The 18,925-nt window shown below is 51.5% G+C and overlaps 1 protein-coding gene across 1 annotated transcript; it reads left to right on the top strand.

Moving 5' to 3' along the window:
* Window positions 1-3,222: 3,222 nt before the first annotated feature.
* LOC137834169 (flocculation protein FLO11-like) lies at window positions 3,223-15,307 on the top strand. The gene is made up of 2 exons (XM_068642232.1): window positions 3,223-4,039; window positions 14,280-15,307. Exons 1-2 carry the CDS (start codon window positions 3,223-3,225, stop codon window positions 15,305-15,307), a joined length of 1,845 nt encoding a protein of 614 aa, XP_068498333.1.
* Window positions 15,308-18,925: the final 3,618 nt, after the last annotated feature.

Raw genomic sequence — 18,925 nt, forward strand, 5'->3', positions numbered from 1 at the left:
CCCTAGATGGTTTTCCACTATACTGGGTGAGGGGAACGAGGGCCCTCAAATCCAAACCCTTCAAGAAGCTAGCCCCGAATGCCCAGGTGGTTTGCCGGATTCTTGCTGAGGCGGGAGGTTTTGACTCCGCCACCCTGATCAGTTTGGAGTTCAACGTCGGAACCCTTGAGAAGTATATATGTATGAGTCACTGCCCTAGAAACTTCCGCCTTTGTTGCTTTCTATCTGTGTGTGTTTCGCTTCATGGTGTCTCTGACATTCATCTCCCTTGGTGCAGGTTCGAAGATAAACCAAGAGCGGAGGTCCCGACTTACCCGGGCTCTGCGGACTGAAAGCGGGGCTTCGTCTTCCTCCCGTGCTGCCTCCGGCGGCCACTGAAGAATGGTTCGTTTGTGTTTTTTGCATGGGCACAGGGCTTGTAACTTATTCTCCAGCTCGTATGGGTGGATTTTCCTCATGATCCTGCCGGCAACTCGAACGTGGAGGAATCGCTTCGTAGCACTCTCTGCCCTGTCTACGCGACTGCGTCTTCTGCAGAATCACCCTCAGAACCTTCTCTTGTTTCTCCAAACGTGACCTGCAAAACACACAGACGGCGCCTCTAGCGGCCGTTTGCACTCCGACGATCAAGTTAGTCCACAGAACCACCAAAGACTAGAAAACTAGTAGCGTGTGTGTGAGAACTCTTACACTCTGTTTTTCGTCTCTCCTCACACTCACCCTGATTCTCTCTTTTATCTCTCTTTCCCTGCTTCTGGGCATAGCAGGATTCTGTTATGCTTTTCTGGCATGTGTCAGAACCCTGTTATGCTTTTCAGAGAAAGCGTACCCTCAGAATCAGCAGTGGGGAGCGTGAGAGTCTGTGCATGTCTGCGCGTCTCTGCGCTTGGCTGCGCCTGTTTGTACCTTTAGTGGTACGGAGTGCTCTTTTGTCTGGACCGCACCCCTCTCAGATGATGACACGTGGAGGCCTGCAACTCACATCTAACCACACACGTGTCACTTACTGGAAGGGCTCTAGCGCTTCTCTTTGTGTGCCTAAGTTACGCCCTTGCGGAGTAACTTAGGATGTTTCTTTTATCTGGGCAGATCGCATACTCTTGGGAGAACGTCGGGTGTGGCTGGTCTAGGCACACTCACCAAACGTTGCTCCCTGCGTATACAGCTTACCCTTCACAATGCCATGCACGTAATGGGTTGAGGGAACCATCAACCACTGACTGGTTTACTAGTTCCCTCAGGCCACTCTCGTGCATGATTCCCTGAGGTGTGCTCATGCGAGATCCATGCGTAACGCTCTCGCTGGGAACCTCATTCCCCCAGTTTAACTGCGTGTAACACGAGACCCCGATGACACTACCCCGATGACTGATCAGTGTTTATCTGTTTCTCGCGTTCTGCCTTCAGGCATTAGTCTGAGAACTGGTCTGTTGGTGGCCACTTGGCTACTGACCACCGATCACCATTCTGGATGATCTGTCCCCCGACCTCTCTGCCGCCTGATCTGTTGGTGGTCACTTGGTTACTGACCACCGATCACCTTTCTTGGCGATCGTCCCCCTGACCTCTTTGCCACCTGGTCCACGTGTCACCCTGCGAGTGGTCCACGTGGTTCTCTGATGCTGACGTCATCGACTACCGATGACCGATCGGATCACAAGCCCCCCAGTCTCGAGTCGAGAACTCGTTCTCAGCGAAGAGACTAAGTGGTCGTGCCCTCAGTCCACGTGGCAAGTGGGGCCGCCTCACGTGCCACCTCACGTGCTGCTTCTTTAACGTTTGGACTCCCTCTCTTAATCTCGCGACACGTGGCCCCATCAACGGCCAGCGTTGTGCGTCGCTAGCGCTTCTCTTATTCAAATTGGCGCGCCCTTTCACTGTTCCTTCATCTTCTTCATTCGACTCCCAGACTCTCTGCGAACTTCTCCTCTGCGCACCCATCTTTCTTCAAATTCTCTGCTTCCCAATCTCTTGCGATCATCCAAAGGTATGGTTTTTCTTCTTCCTGGCCCCCTTTCGGTCATCTTTACCGATTGCATTTATCATTCTAGTTATCATGCATTCATCTCCTCTATTTCCCTCTCTCGAACCCGCGCTAGGGTTTTTTCATGCTCTTACTCTGGCTTCTGCTTCTTCTTCTTCTTCTTTTCATCTGGGCATCTCCTTCTCCTTTCCCTTTTCTGTTTTCACCGAAACATTCATCATTCCTTCTTCTCCCATTCATTCTGACCTTTTCGTTTTTCCTCCATTTGCAGCTATCTCACGATGGCTCGCTTGAAACAAACTGCGCGCATCATTGCCTCTTCTTCTGGTGCACAGCCTTCCGCGAGTGCGCCAGCTCCACCACCGCCTGTGGCTACCTCCTACCACGACAATGCCAGGGTCTACGAATGGGCTCCCCTGGCATTGCTCGCTGAAACCTCCACTCTACTGCCTGAGGGCCATCTCAAGTCCCTGCTAAGTCGCAATCCTGATGAGCCTTCCTGCTCCGTCAACAGGGAGAATGACTTCAACATTCAAATTCGCATCCCTCCTCGAGGGATGCCTATCTGCGCGGATGACAGGGCCACCAATGGGGTGCCCTTCGTCTTTGTCTACTCCGCTATCTTCAAGAGGTTGAAGCTGCGTCTCCCTTTCACCTTCTTCGAAAAGGAGCTGATGATGGAGCTAAACGTCGCGCCCTGCCAACTCCATCCAAATGCCTGGGCCTTCATCCGGGCATTTCAAATCCTCTGCAGCTATTTCGGGCTCAACGCCTCTGTGGACGTGTTCCTCTACTTCTTCGAAGCGAAGAACCCTGGGGACAGGTCCTGGGTCAGCCTGAACGGGGTTGCTGGACAGGTGCTCCTGGGCCTGTACCAGCAATCCTTCAAAGATTGGAAGGGCAGATTCTACATGATATCTGCTACCCCTCAAAGTCCAAGTCTGCTCGAGGGGTACCCCCTCTACTGGGTTCCTGGAGTTGAGTTCAAGAAATCCAGGGACCTCGAAGCTATGGCCCCCTATGAGCGCGAGCTGTGCGAGCTGCTCCTGGGGGCCAAATACAATTCTGCTCGTCTCATCAAAGACGAGTTCGATGTGGTGGCCTTAAAAAAGTATATAGGTAGCTCTTTTTTCCTCTCTTAGGATGCCTGCACCTTTTCATGCATGTTTTATGTGTTTTTTACCTTACTTGCATACCTTGGTCAACTAACCCCTCCCTTTCTCGTCTATGCAGACTCAATGACGGGGAAAGACAGAAAGCTGGCCCTGCTGGAGCTTGCCAAACGTAGGGGAGCCAAGGGCACTGGTTCCTCTTCTTCTACAACTGAGCCCATTGCGGCCCCTCCACTCTCGGTCGCGCCAGCTGAAGGCCCCGAGCAAGGGAAGAAAAGGAAAAGGCTAGTGAAGGCTTCCGCTTCTTCTGCTGCTGCTGCTGCTGCTGCTTCAACTGAAGAGGAGAGCTCAGGCTCTCCTCTTGTTCACCGCCAAAGGAAGAGAGCAGCGGTTGAGGGGGCCTCATCTCTCCAGCCTGGAGAGATTGAGGTGGTGGAAGTAGAGGAAGGGTCTTCCCCTCCCCCCTGCGCTCAAACTGCCCCAGAGCCCACCAACCTTCCTTCTCCAGGCCACCAGTTGCCTCCAACTACCAAACTGCCATCTTCCCCCCCAGCAGGCCAATCACCTGGTCCATCCGCTCATCCTGCTGGGGGCGCTTCTGCCCAAGCTGGGGGTGCACCACCACCACTGCTGCCAATCCCTAACACCGCTGCTGAATGTGGTGGGTCTAGCTCGCGCCCAAGCGCTTCTGGGGCCACCCACGAGAATTTCAGCAGGGTCATCACCCTGGTTCGGCAGCTCATAAGTAACCGGGAGCTCGTCGAGTGGAATGGTGATGAGGTTGACATGCACCTGGCAAGGCAGGTGGTGCTCTCTCTAGAATTCTCCACCCAGCATCGTAAACAAATAGCCCTGGAGAAGAGGGTGAAGGAGCTTGAGCACGACAAGGAGTCACTGCAAAGTGACTTCGAAGCTGCTCAAGGGTCCGTCGAACTGATGCGAGGCATGGTGGAGAAGGCTAGGAGGGAATACCTAGCGCAGGTCCAAGAGACCATCAAGACGGAGATCTTGATGGGGCAGATGGTGAGCTCTTTGGACTGCGAGGTGGTGGAGCTTAAGGCCGAGACTTCCTCCCTGCGCCAACAGAACACTCAGCTATTGGGGGAGCTCGAGTCCGCCAAAGAGGCAGCTGCTGCTGGGGAGAAAAGACTTGAGGAGGTGGTGGGCAAACTGTCTGAAGCTGCCTCCTCCCTTGCTGCCGTCACCACTGAGAGAGATGCTGCGGAGGCTTCAAAGCAAGAACTGGAGGGGGAGAAGGCTGATTTGATGAATGTGGGTGCTGATGCCCTTACAGACGGATTCGAGCTAGCACTCGAGCAAATCAAATGCGTTCTCCCAGACCTGGACCTCTCGCAGTTCAGCATCTACCATGAAGTGGTGGATGGAAAGCTCATTCCCCCTGCCCCTTAAACCCTTCTTTTCTCTGTAAATTTAGCTTCTGCACAGTTTTTCTTTGCACTTTGGAATTGTATAAGACTTGGCTATGAATGTAATATCTCAATGCTTCTTTCTTGCGTAAGTTTCTTCTTTTGCATTTTCTTTGAACTTCACTTACCTTTATGTGCACGACTAGCTAGCTTAGGTTCAGCGCGATCTTGAGCTTCGTCTTTCACTTTGCGCACGACTAAGTTTTAACCAGCTTAGGCTTAGCGCGATCTGCTTCTCTTATTCTTTCGTTTCAACTTGATCACGACTGGCTATTCCCTCAGCTTGGTGTTTAACAGTCCTCGTGCGCTGCTTTGCACCACTAGCCAATTACTGACGACTCATCAGTGATCGTTCTTTAGTCTTTACTTAGCTTTCTCTGTCGCTCTAGCGCTAAGTGCATAAAGGACTTTGACATCGATCGCTCAAGGTGATGCCTCGTCTTGGGGAAAAAAAAGTGTTTCTCGCTAACCCCTCTTACTTTCCCCAAGGTCATCACCCTTTGGCGGGTTGAGTCGCTCATTCCCTGCCTCACTCCTAGGGTGAGAAGGGTTTCGGACTAAGAGTCTTACTGGGCCAATATTGGTGTATGCCAAGTGGGTAAGGACGTTTTGTCAAAACCTTTCCTTTCCCTCCCTTGGTCTTACTAGCACCCCTGGCTTTTCCAACCTTTAACTGCTTGCGCTCACACCTGGGGTGAGGAAGACTTAGATCGGTGCCAGTACTTGCGCCTCGGGCAAGTAGGGCCCAACCAATCACCTGCACTTGCACCTGGGGCAAGGAGGATTTTAACTTTAATACTTGAGCACACTTGATATGCTGGAAATTTTTTTTTTAATTGGGTAGCCTCGTTAAAAACCCTCCTTAGGGAAAAGAGTGCCCCCTTGCCTGTTCAACTGTTTCCACCACATACAAAGCATGTATCTTTTAGCGCGAGAACGCCATTACTGTACAACTTTAACTGAAATAAAATTTTAAATGGGTGGCGTTCCACGTTCTGGGGATTGCTCCTCCTTCCAAAGTCTCTAGGCGATAGGCTCCGTTCTCCAATGTCTTCACCGCTCTGTACGGGCCTGTCCACTTTTGGGGATAGCTTGTTTTGCATGTCATTCTGATGCGCCTTTCTCATCACCAGATCACCTTCCTGGAAGCGCCTGGGCCTCACTTTAGAGTTGTGCCTCCGCTCTACTCTTCTCTTCACAGCTTCAGCACTGACTCTGGCCTCTTCTCGCACTTCGTCTAGCAAATCCAGATTTACCTTACGCTCTTCGTTGGACTCTTCAACAACGAAGTTTAGGAATCTGGGGGAGCTCTCCTGTATCTCCACAGGAATCATGGCGTCTGTCCCATAGACAAGGCTGAAGGGTGTCTCATGGGTGCTGGACTGTGGGGTGGTGTGATAAGACCATACAATTCTGGGGACCTCCTTTGGCCTTGTCTAGTCTTCGCTTCAGCCCCCTGAGCAGCACTCGGTTTGCTGACTCCACCTGCCCATTGGTTTGCGGGTGCTCCACTGATGCGAAGACCTGTTGTATCTTTAACTCTTCACACATCCTCCTCAGCTGATGACTTGTGAACTGGGTGCCATTGTCGGAAACCAGCCTCTTGGGTATTCCGAAGCGGCAGACAATGTTCTTCCAGACGAAGTGTTCAACTTTCTGTGCGGTGATGTGTGCGACTGGCTCTGCCTCCACCCACTTGGTGAAATACTCGATGGCCACGATGAGGAACTTCATCTGCCTTGTCGCTAGGGGAAAGGGTCCCAAGATGTCAATCCCCCATGTATGGAATGGCCACGGGCTATGGATGGACCTCAACTCCTCAGGGGGTGCCTTGTGCCAGTCTGCATGCAGTTGACACTGTTTGCATCGCTGAGCAAACCTTATGCAATCTTCCTTCAGCTTTGGCCAGTAGTACCCCGCGCGGAGTACTCTACTTGCCAAAGCGCGACCACCTACGTGGCTTCCGCGCACCCCCTCGTGCAGCTCAGACATGAGTCTGGTGCATTGCTCGCCGTGTACACAGATCTGCACAGGGTGAGAAAATCCAAATCTAAATAGGCTTCCATCTATAAGAGTAAACTTACTTCAACCCCTCTTTATTCTTTTTGCCTCTGCCAGATCGAGCGTATCTCCTTCTCTGTGAAGCTGTGCATCCCCCACCCGAGAAGCCTCCCGCGATCGTCTGCACTTCCCCATGCACAGGGACTTCATGCTGCTGTTCTCCAGTCTGGGATCCTGACGCGCGGTCACCCTGCGGCTCACGCAGGTAATCTGCTAGGAAACCAGACTTCACCAACTCTGCCAATTGGTGTCCCAGGGCCAAACAAGAATGAAGTGTATGGCCAAAGGCCTGATGAAACTCACACCACTCATTCTTCTTTCTTCCAAGCACCTTATCTGTCTTCTCTGGTACTCGTAGTCCTGCTGCTACAGCAGGAAGGGCGATGAGATCCGCCAATCCTACCATGAAGTTGTACCTCGGGGGTGCATTATTCTCCCTTGCACGCCCCCTGTTCTGGTCTTTGCCTGGTGCATAGGGACGAGGTTTTTCCCGCACCTTCTTCCCCTCCTTGGCCTCATGCACCCTTGCTTGCTGTGGCTTTCCTTGCCCTCCACGCGGTCTTGGTGGTGCAACACTTCCTCTCTTCTCAGAAACCTCTGTTTCTGCCACTATGTGTGCCACCGCACGTCGTCGGATCTCTGCAAAGGTGCTGGGATGGCTCCTGATGAGAGATTCGCTGAAAGGGCCAGGCAGCACTCCCTTCTTAAACGCGTGGACCAGCATATCTTGATCTTTGCTGGGCAATCTCACCACTTGTGCCCCAAAACGGTTGAGGTAGTCCTTCAGCGACTCCCCCTGGTATTGGCGCACATCAAACAGATCGTAGGACACCACTGCAGGTGCCTTGTTGACGATGTATTGCTCGGTGAAGAGCTTCGAGAACTGAGAGAAAGACGTGATATGTCCTTCTGGTAGGCTTACGAACCACTCCATGGCGATTCCGCTAAGCGTACTCATAAACATTTTGCAGTAGACAGCGTCTGAACCCCCAGACAACATCATCTGGGTGTGGAACGCCGTCAGATGCGCCTCCGGGTCTTCTACCCCCTTGAACGATGCCTTGACCCCCACCAGGTTGGGTGGCACCATGGTTCCCATGATCTCAGGGGAGAATGGCATGGGGAACGCTCTTGGAGGTGAGGGCATCCTAGACACCCTTTCGTCAACCACGTGTTCCCTCTGCGCTTGCAGCGTCCTTCTCAACTCCTCATTGACGCGATTCAGCTCGTCGTTCCTGCTTTGCGACGCAGCTAACTCCGTCTGCATCCTCTCTTGTTCAACCTTCGACGCTGCGGCATTATCCTGCAGCGTGCGCACCATTTCCAGGACCTGCGCCATTGTCACAACTCCTTCGTCAGCGGATGGCGCAGGCGATGGTTGTCTGTTTCTAGGCATCCTTCTCTATCAAGGAAACTGATAAAAACTCTGGTAAGTCTTTAAAACTGTGGTACATATGGCACAACGATTCACTCGTGCCCCACGGTGGGCGCCAAATGATCCTGCCGGCAACTCGAACGTGGAGGAATCGCTTCGTAGCACTCTCTGCCCTGTCTACGCGACTGCGTCTTCTGCAGAATCACCCTCAAAACCTTCTCTTGCTTCTCCAAACGTGACCTGCAAAACACACAGACGGCGCCTCTAGCGGCCGTTTGCACTCCGACGATCAAGTTAGTCCACAGAACCACCAAAGACTAGAAAACTAGTAGCGTGTGTGTGAGAACTCTTGCACTCTGTTTTTCGTCTCTCCTCACTCTCACCCTGATTCTCTCTTTTATCTCTCTTTCCCTGCTTCTGGGCATAGCAGGATTCTGTTATGCTTTTCTGGCATGTGTCAGAACCCTGTTATGCTTTTCAGAGAAAGCGTACCCTCAGAATCAGCAGTGGGGAGCGTGAGAGTCTGTGCATGTCTGCGCGTCTCTGCGCTTGGCTGCGCCTGTCTGTACCTTTAGTGGTACGGAGTGCTCTTTTGTCTGGACCGCACCCCTCTCAGATGATGACACGTGGAGGCCTGCAACTCACATCTAACCACACACGTGTCACTTACTGGAAGGGCTCTAGCGCTTCTCTTTGTGTGCCTAAGTTACGCCCTTGCAGAGTAACTTAGGATGTTTCTCTTATCTGGGCAGATCGCATACTCTTGGGAGAACGTCGGGTGTGGCTGGTCTAGGCACACTCACCAAACGTTGCTCCCTGCGTATACAGCCTACCCTTCACGATGCCATGCACGTAATGGGTTGAGGGAACCATCAACCATTGACTGGTTTACTAGTTCCCTCAGGCCACTCTCGTGCATGATTCCCAGAGGTGTGCTCATGCGAGATCCATGCGTAACGCTCTCGCTGGGAACCTCATTCCCAGTTTAACTGCGTGTAACACGAGACCCCGATGACACTACCCCGATGACTGATCAGTGTTTATCTGTTTCTCGCGTTCTGCCTTCAGGCGTTAGTCTGAGAACTGGTCTGTTGGTGGCCACTTGGCTACTGACCACCGATCACCATTCTGGATGATCTGTCCCCCGACCTCTCTGCCGCCTGATCTGTTGGTGGTCACTTGGTTACTGACCACCGATCACCTTTCTTGGCGATCGTCCCCCTGACCTCTTTGCCACCTGGTCCACGTGTCACCCTGCGAGTGGTCCACGTGGTTCTCTGATGCTGACGTCATCGACTACCGATGTCCGATCGGATCACCTCATAACTAGGTCGCCAATCTGAAACTGTCGCGGCTTTACCTTAGAGCTATATTGCCGCTCTACTCTTCTCTTTACCGCTTGGGCTTTTATTCTGGCTTCCTCCCTGGCTTCGTCGAGTAAATCCAGGTTTACCCGCCTTTCTTCGTTGGATTCTTCAACCACAAAGTTTTGAAAGCGTGGCGAGCTTTCGTGTATTTCTACCGGGATCATCGCGTCCGACCTATACACCAAACTGAAAGGCGTCTTCATGGTAGAAGATTGGGGCGTGGTGTGGTATGCCCATACGATCCTTGGTACTTCCTCCGCCCACGCCCCTTTTGCCTTCTCTAACCTTCTCTTTACACCAAGAGTCTTTCCAAGGCCCTAACACCTTATCAGACTTCACCGGTCGCCTCAACCTTTCAGCTATATTAGGCACGGCGATCAGGTCCTTCAATTCCACCACAAAATTGTATCTCGCCGGCCTCGTCCTCTCTCTGGCCGGGCGATCGCCTCCTGCTCGACCCTGGGATTGGGGCTTTCTGGCCTCGTAGGGGCATCTCCCCTCTGGTTTCTTCCTTCCCGTCGTGGTCTCATTGACCCTGACGGGCTGAGTTCGCATCGGTCCTCTCGGGCGTGAGGGCACGACGCTGGTGCGCTTCTCACACACCTCTCCCTCATAAGCGATATGTTCCACCGCCCGACGGCGTATTTCAGCGAAAGTCCTAGGGCGGTTGCGAATTATGGATTCGCCAAAAGGGCCGGGGCATACACCTTTCACGAACGCGTACACAATCATGGGCTCCTCTGATGTACCAACCTTTACTACCTGGGCCCCGAAGCGGTTGATGTATTCCTTTAGGGTCTCCCCTTGATACTGTTTCACATCAAAGGCGGGGCCTTGTTTGCTAGGTATTGTTCCCTGAACAACCGCGACAATTGTCGGAAGGAGTTGATATGGCTGTCCGGGAGACTGATGAACCAATCCATAGCCATCCCCGTCAGGGTGCTCATAAAGAGCTTGCACTTGGCAGCGTCGGAGCCGCCTACCAGGACCATCTGTGTGTGAAATGCAGAGAGATGCGCCTCAGGATCCTCCCTCCCGGTGAATATCACCTTGGGCCCTGCGAATGTGTTGGGGATCACTGCATCCAGAATCTCCTGCGAGAAGGGAGTGGAAAACTCCCTTGGCGGGGAGAGGTTCTCCATCTCGTCATGTTCACGTTGCCCCCGATTATTCCGCAAACCCCGGCGCAACTCCTCATTTATACGATGGAGCTCTTCGTTCCTCACATGCGAGGCTTCGAGATCCGCTTGCATACGTTTCTGTTCCAACTTCGACTCCGCCATATCATCTTGCAACCCCCGCATTATCTCCAGGACCTGCTGCATGGACAGTTCTTCTGGCGCAGTGTGTGCGGTAGCTCGTCTAGTGGTGGCCATTCTTCACTGTTTTCTCGATCGTTGTCGTGACCTGATAGATCTTTTCAAACTTGCGATGGGACCAATGTTTTATATCGGGCCCCACGGTGGGCGCCAAATGTTCCGTCCGGTTGACCTGGGACGTCTTCGTGCGCGACCTCAACCGTCAGCTAGGGACTCCTTCCCACTGGTTACCTGTGGATTCCTGCAAAGAAGGACAAAAGAGCGCCTTAGCGGCCGTTTGCACTCCGACACTCAAGTTAGCCAGCAAGAAACACCAAAAACTATGCACCTCCGTATCGGAGCACCGTGTATGGCACTCTGAAGGTGGTAAAAAAGGAACTGTGTCTAGTGTATATTTTCTCGTTCTGGCAAAGATCTTTCCCCAGTCCCTTGTACGTAACCTTAAGGCTCGAGCAAGCAACTAGAGAGTTTTTGGAAAATTTGCCAAAAGTTCGAACCCCGTTCCCAACATTCAAGGCGCTATTTAAACTACCCTAGCATTTAAAGCGCCTTAAAGCGCCTTTAATCATAAAACGTAGCGCATTTAATTAGAAAACGTAGCGCATTTAAGACGTTAAAAACGCTTGGGAGCCTTTATAGTACCTTAAACGCTCGAAACGGAAACTTTATTCAATGACTTTAATTACCTGGTACCTGGCTAAATGGTGTTCCTATTCTGACCTGGCTGCTGTACACGTGGAGGGTCTCACAGCGCCATGACCCCATCTGGGGGCGTTTCTTCGTGTGAGTCCTCTTGCTTGGGAGTGCCACTGCGCAAGGGGTGACTTTTTGGGTGCCAACTCATGCCCCCGATCATCTAGTCACTCACTTTGAGAGCGTATCTGCCTTCCTCTCGTATCTGTCCCAAAGGCGTCTCTGGGGCGGCAGGGGTACTTCACGAGTTAGGCTGCCCTACACTGGTGCTATCCTTGAAGCCACCTTTCTCTTCTCTTTATCACTACCCCGGATTATCGGGACCTGAGACCTTCCCACGGCGTCGCTCCCTCCATGGTCTTTCCTACCCATAGGTATCGGGGAACCACACAGTGATTGCCTTGCCTTAGTGATATTTGATCTTGGCGACGTCCTGGTTGGGCGACGCCTTCACCTAGGCGACGCCTTGCCTTGGCGACGCTTCCTCTTGGCGACGCTGGCACTCGGCGTCTCTTCACCTAGACGACGCCTTATGTTGACTTTGAGTCCAGATGTTGACTTTGACCTTGACTTTGTCAACCCCCGGATACGGGACGGTACAGGTTGCAAATGTAACGTTTAAGTTACCCAAAACCCCGCGCTCAAAACCACTGTTTCATCCACTTTCTCTGCATTTCCGCACTGTTCATCTCCTTCGAGCTCTTTCTCTGCAATCCCCGCTCTCTCCTTCGCGCTTCCATTCCTTCCCTACTTCGACACTCAAAGGTATGATTTTTCTACCTCCATGACTCTTCTTCTTCATCGCGTTGCATCGTTGTGTATTGAACTGCCTGGGACTGTTTATGTTTCTGCATTTCTATATTCTTTCGCTTCTCCGTTCTTCTCCGCTCTCTTCTCCCCCTTTTTGGGTTTTTTCGCGTGGGTGGCATTTTCTAGGGTTTTGTTCCCCTTTCTGCCTTGGCATCGCTTGTTAAAACCCTTTTCCTTTCTTCTTTCTCCAGCTATTTATCCGCATCATGGTGCGCCTGAAACCAAGGACCAGTTCTCCCCCCAAGACCGACTATAAGGCCCTCTATAAATGGGCCCCTGACGATCTTCTAAACAAATGCACCACCCTGACTTCGAGAACCATCGTGGTGACCCCCATTTGTACAACTTCAATGCCTTCTGTCGCACCCACGATGCCCACATTTCCGTCCGTCCCGGCAGGCTAGGTGATGAGAATCAACTAAAGGTGGCTTTTTATAATGAAGAACAAGATCATTCGCCTTCATATTTAAAGTTTTACTTGTTAATCTTTGCAAAAGATAAAGCCCAAGCCCAAGCCCAAGAAGGCCAAAGCCCACAAAAGCCCAAAGTCCATCCCATGAAGGGCAAGGCCAAGTATTAAATAAATATTGTTTAGAAAGGTGTTTAGAGGGAAACATTAGAAACCTCTATTGTTAAAGCATCTTTTAGTCTTTAGTTAGGAGTCTTAGGGGGGTGTGTTAGTAGATAGGTGTAGGAGTAGAAAAGGAGGTGCCAAAGTGAAGGAAGAGGTCACACCTTCCTCATGCTTTGTTTTAGGCGCAAATTCTAGAAGCTTTTTGGGAGGGAGTTTTTTGAATTTGTGTAGCTTATATTTCAGCACCTTAGGCTATAAATAGAGGTGCTCTCTTTGTATTTTTCAGATTGGAATTAATCTAAGAAAACTCTACTCAAATTTTGAGTGACCTTTGGAGAGCTTTTGGAGCCTTCTTCTCTAGTCTTATCTTGATGGATCAATGGAGTCCTCAAGTGGCGGCATCACTCTTATCTAGGAGCATTCCACACTTCTAGTGGCGAGATCATCCACATCCTTCCATCTTCATGAGCACTCTCTTCTCCTTCCTTTCTTCTCTTTCAATTGTTCATGTTGTCTTGTGTTCTTGAGTTTTTTTGGTTCAGTTTTTCTGTTTTTCCAGCACCTATGTTCTGTTCTCGCCTTTTAATTTCAATTCTGTTCGGTTCCTTTTAGTTTCTCTTCTTTTTTGGTTCAATTTGACTAAAATTGGTTCATCCAAATGAGTTTGGGATTTGGTACTAGTTTTTGGTGAGTTCTTGTCTTAGAACAAATGATCCAACTCTAAGAAAAGTGCCTCTATAATGTCCAACTCAAGGTGATTCCTAAGAAGGTCAAGAACCTTTCTCTATGTGGCTAGTGGAATCACATCACCAGGGGAACCTGTTTGTGTGGATGACAGACCCAGGAGTGGGACCCCATTTTTTTCATGTATCAAACTGTATTCAAACGCGTTGGTGTACGCCTTCCGTTCACACCCTTCGAGAGGGAACTCCTCACAGAGATTAATACGGCCCCTGCCCAGCTACATCCCAATAGCTGGGCCTTTGTTCGGGCCTTTCAGATTCTTTGTGGATATCTAGGCGTCCTCCCTTCTGTGGACGTCTTTCTACACTTCTTCGAGGTGAAGAAGCAAGGGAAAAGCCTCTGGGTGAGCTTTTCCGGGATCGCTGGCAGGATCTTCCTTTCCCTCTTCCAGAACTCATATAAAGGCTGGAAGGGAAAATTCTTCAGGGTGTGCTGCGCCAAACAGGACCCCACAGCCTTGGACGACTTCCCACTATACTGCACAGAGCATCCCAAGCTGGTCAAGGCTAAGGCCCTGGATGAGCTGTCCTCTGCTGATAGGGGGGTATGCAAGGCCTTGGCTGGCCTAGGGATCGTTTTCGACACGCTGAAGATCATAGCGTGCGAATACAACGCACACACCCTGTTCACCTATTTTGGTAGGGAGGCTCGTTTCTTGTTGCCCTTTCTTACTGCATCATGCTTGTTCTGTTGGCCTCCTCCACCTGTTTCCCTCGTTGCTAAGTGTCCTTATGTTTCGTTCATCTGCGTGCTTTGTGGGTTTATATAACTGCATTGGCGTTAACTTCTGTTCTTTGGTTTGTCTGAATGTAGGATCAGTGATGGATTCTTCCAAGAGGATGGTCTTGGCGAAAGCACTGAAGGCTGTTCGTGCCACCAAGGCTGGCGCCTCCTCCGCCCCTGCTGCTGACCCAAACCTCTCACTATCCTTGCCCTCACCAACACCAACCACCACCGAAACTCCACTAGGCCCATCTTCACCACCCCCACGTAGCCCCCAAACACTTCAAAAACCCAGCTCACCTCCACCCATCGCCGCAGTCCCACTGGTTGTGGCCTCATCGCCTGCCCCAGCCCCCCGGGACAAAGGGAAGAGGGTGTTGGAGATCCTCTCCGATGATGAGGACTCTGATGGCGTGGTATCCTTCAAGAGGAGGAAGGCTGCGAGGGTTCCCATCCTACCAGTAGCATCACCCCAGGGAGGGGATTCCTTCAGGGACAACCCCCCTAGTGCTACCTCTCCCCATCCCACAATAGTCCAAGAGGAGAAAGGTGAAGGGGCCGAGTCAGCTCCGCCTCCCCCACCAACAAAGGTTCCCGCTGATCCTGCCTCCATTTCTGCCGCCCCCAATCTTATTGCTATTCCTCCTCCAATCATGCATCTGATGAGAGGCTTCAACGGGGGATTAATGCCAGAAGGCTTCGACAGGAAAGAAGGAATGCCCTTCTATTTGGGAGCCTTCTTGGCCGTGGCCCTTGATTGGCGCGCCCAAGCTAGAAACGCAAACTTAAACACACAAGCCCTTCAGGCCCTCGAAGCAAGAGTGGCCGCTCTGGAGGAGGAGAAGAAAGCTCTGGGACGCCAAAATGAGGCCTACCAAGCCTCTCTGAAGTTGGCGCAAGAGGCCAAAGAGGAGGCTGAAAGGCAGCTGGGTGAGGCAATGGAGTTTCAGGCTGACTTCTACGTTCGGGAAGTCTCTCTCCAGGTTCAAATAATGGACCTCCAGGACATGGCCGAAGCCTCCGAAGAGCTTCAGAAAGACTTGGAGGATCAATGCTATGGGCAGGCTGAAAAACGGGAGTGGATGGAGGAGGAGATGGCTACCCAGGCCAAGACATAGGACCTGCCACCTTGAGTTGGATGATTGAAAATCTGACTCTGAACTGCCACCTTTACTTTTTGCGCTTTATGCTTGTTCTTGCCAATCTTCGATAAATTTGTAAACCCTTTGAACTATTTGCACCTTTGTCGGAGCCATGGGTTTTGTATGACAATTTTATACTTCTGAGGTATCGGGTTCCGTTTGCATGATATTCTTACCTTCGTTCTTCATTTTTGTGTACTTCAACTGCTTTGCCTGTATTTTTACCCATTTCTTTCGCTGTGTTGGGCGGTCCTGTGCACCTGGTACCTCACTTCTAACGTGCACCTCAAACCTGCTCAGCCTTCGTATCTATGAGGCCTCTGCCTCGTGAAGGCGCTGGCCGCTTGCCATCGCTGCGAGCGCAAAGGTTGAGACCTGCTCTGTGTCCTAAACACTTGGGACAAGGTCGCGCTTCAATGCCCACGCCCATGGAGAGGCCTGTCTAATCAGTGTCGTATCGTCCATGGAGTGTCTTAAGCATCAAGGCGATCTGTCCCTTAATTCTTAGTGCTTGGCGCCCACGCCGGAGGAGAGGACTGCTGCAGCAGCGCCATATCGTCCTCAGGGTCTCTAGAAACCTAAGCACAGGGAACGCTCGAAGCCCCCCTTGGGGTCGTTCCCTCCATGGTCTTTTCTTCCCATGGGTATCGGGGAGCAACCCTGCCGGTTGTTCACTCGGCCTCTGGCGATCTCGTCTCCCTCCACAGTCTTTCCTACCTGTGGGTATCGGGGAGGCGACACCGTTAGCGACTGGTTTTGACTTCTTCGATTTCGTCTCCCTCCACAGTCTTTCCTACTAGTGGGTATCGGGGAGGCGACGCCGCTAATAACTTATACGGGCGACGCCCTCGGCGTCTCCTACCAGCGACGCCTTCAGTTTCTTGGGGATGCCTGGTGCGATCAACCTATTGACTTTGACCTTGGCGTCGACTTTGACTTCGATTTTGGTCAACGCCTGGGGGTAGCGTAGAGCTCAGGGTCTCGCCCGCGCCATCCACGTGGCATTTCCCGCATGGTTGATGGGACGTTCCCTCACTTGACTTGATCCTGACATTTTCTGAGCTTCTGACAAGATGCTCCCATTCTCGGCGGCGCATCGTACCCTTGGCCATTCTGTCGACGCGACGTTTTCTGAATGTTAACCAGTGGCGCCAGGATCATCCTCCCATCGTCTGACACGTGGCTCGATCGCACGGTGCTCCCATTTGCGTCGCTTGGCACTCTAACTGCAATATTTAGATCTTCAAAATCTTGTACCTGCGTTTATCATCCCTGTATTTCGCACCCTCTTTGCACCGTTACACAAAGAGTTCCTTCTGCATTCCTCCTAGTTGGCGCTTTACCTCCCGTATACCTAACGCGCCATTCTCCTTTGAACTCCCCAGCTCTTTGCTCACCTCTTGTAGCGACATGTCTTCCCATGTTCCTCCCCCTAGGGTTAGCCCCAAGGACCTGTATGCATGGGCCTCGCGCGAGCTCCTTGACGAGTGTTCATGCTTGCTTTCTACAAGGGCAATAAGGGAACACAAAGGGGATTCGTGTTCCTATGATCATCGTTCCTTCGCTAGGAGGCATGATGACGACATTGCCGTATTCCCTTGCACGTTGGGGGAGCCGGTGTGCGGGGACGAACGGGCCAACGACGGGGTCCCCTTCTTCTACTTCTACCAGGTGGTATTTAAGAGCATCGGCGTGCGCCTGCCCTTCTCCAGGTTTGAGAGGGAACTACTGACGGAAATTAACGCTGCACCGGCCCAGTTGTATCCTAATAGCTGGGCTTTCGTCAAGGCCTTTGACATACTCTTTGGCTTTCTGGGGTGTGCGCCCTCGGTTGATATCTTTCTTCACTTCTTTGAGGTGAAGAGGCAAAGGAACAACCTCTGGGTGACCTTCAGTAACGTTCCCGGCAGGGTTCTCCTAACTCCTTTCCAAAACTCCTTCACAGGGTGGAAGGGTAGGTTTTTCAAAGTCTGTTGCTCCGATCTCGTGCCTTGCGCCCTAGATGGTTTTCCACTGTACTGGGTGAGGGAGACGAGAGTCCTGAAGTTCAAACCCTTCAAGAAACTAACCCCGAACAACCAGGTGGTTTGCCGGATCCTGGCTGAGGCGGGGGGTTTTGACTCCGCCACTCTGGTTAGTTTGGAGTTCAACGTCGAAACCTTGGAGAAGTATATATGTACGAGTGACTACCTTGGAAACTTCCGTTCTTGATCCTTTCTAAATCTTTGCATGTTCTGTCTTGCAGTGTCTTTACCATGTCTGTTTCCCTTGGTGCAGGTTCGAAGATAAACCAGCAACGGAGGTCACAGCTTACCCGGGCACTGAGGGCTGAGAGTGGAGCTTCGTCCTCCTCCCATCCCGACTCCGGAGGCCACTGAAAAGTGGTCTGTTTGTGCTTTTTGTTTGAGCATAGGGCATGTACCTGTTCGCCTCATTTGTCTTATTGACCTTTATCTCGAACTCTATTTGTAATATTAACTCTGGTGTCATGTTTTTGCTTTCTGTAACGCCGCCTCATTTTTGCACACCTTCGCCTATATTTGCTTCTTTTAACACACTGTGCACGTTTCCTTCGTTATGTTTCTCGGCGACGCCTGCATCTGGCAACGCCCCTTTCCTGGCGACGCCTGCTCTTGGCGAAGCATATGCTTGGCGACGCCTGTCGCCTATTTCGAATCTTTGTCTTTTATCTTTTTACCCCTTGGCCTTGCTCTTTGAGTGGAAAGAAGATAAAAACTGAGGCAAAGCTTTTCTCAAACTTCTCTTTCTTTTTATTTGGGTGACCTCGTTAAAAAACTCCCGAGAGGGAAAAAGAGTGTCCCCTACAATAAAATTGTTACATGGCTGTTTACTTACATAGTTCAACTAAAATAAAACTTCAAATTGGCCGCATTCCAGCTGCGCGGAATGGGACCCCCCTCCAGAGTCTCTAAGTTGTATGAACCGTTCCCCTTAGCTTCGGTGATTCTGAAGGGTCCAGTCCACTTGGGAGACAATTTATTTTCCAGCTCATACGGGTGAGCCTTCCTCATAACTAAGTCGCCAATCTGAAACTGCCGTGGCTTCACCTAAGAGCTATATTGTCGCTCTACTCTTCTCTTTACTGCTTCGGCCTTTATTCTTGCTTCGTCCCTGGCCTCGTCCAGTAGGTCCGGATTCACTTGCCTTTCTTCGTTGGATTCCTCAGCCACGAAATTTTGGAAGCGTGGCGAACTTTCGTGAATCTCAACCGGGATCATCGCATCTGACCCATATACTAAGCTGAAAGGCGTCTCCATGGTGGAAGATTGGGGCGTGGTGTGGTATGCCTATACGATCCTTGGCACTTCCTCCGCCCACGCTCCTTTAGCCTTTTCTAGCCTTCTCTTTAGCCCTCTCAGCAAAACTCTATTCGCTGACTCTACCTGCCCGTTAGTCTGGGGGTGTTCGACTGATGCGAACACTTGCTTGATGCCCACCTCTGCGCACAGGTTTCTCAATTGCTGGCTGGCGAACTGGGTTCCGTTTTCGGATACTAGCCGCCTAGGTACGCCAAAGCTACACACAATGTTCTTCCAAACAAAGTGTTGCACCTTGTGCGCAGTAATCTAGGCC

Source organism: Phaseolus vulgaris, chromosome 5 (assembly GCF_000499845.2).
Source record: "Phaseolus vulgaris cultivar G19833 chromosome 5, P. vulgaris v2.0, whole genome shotgun sequence".
NCBI classification, from domain to species: Eukaryota; Viridiplantae; Streptophyta; class Magnoliopsida; order Fabales; family Fabaceae; genus Phaseolus; species Phaseolus vulgaris.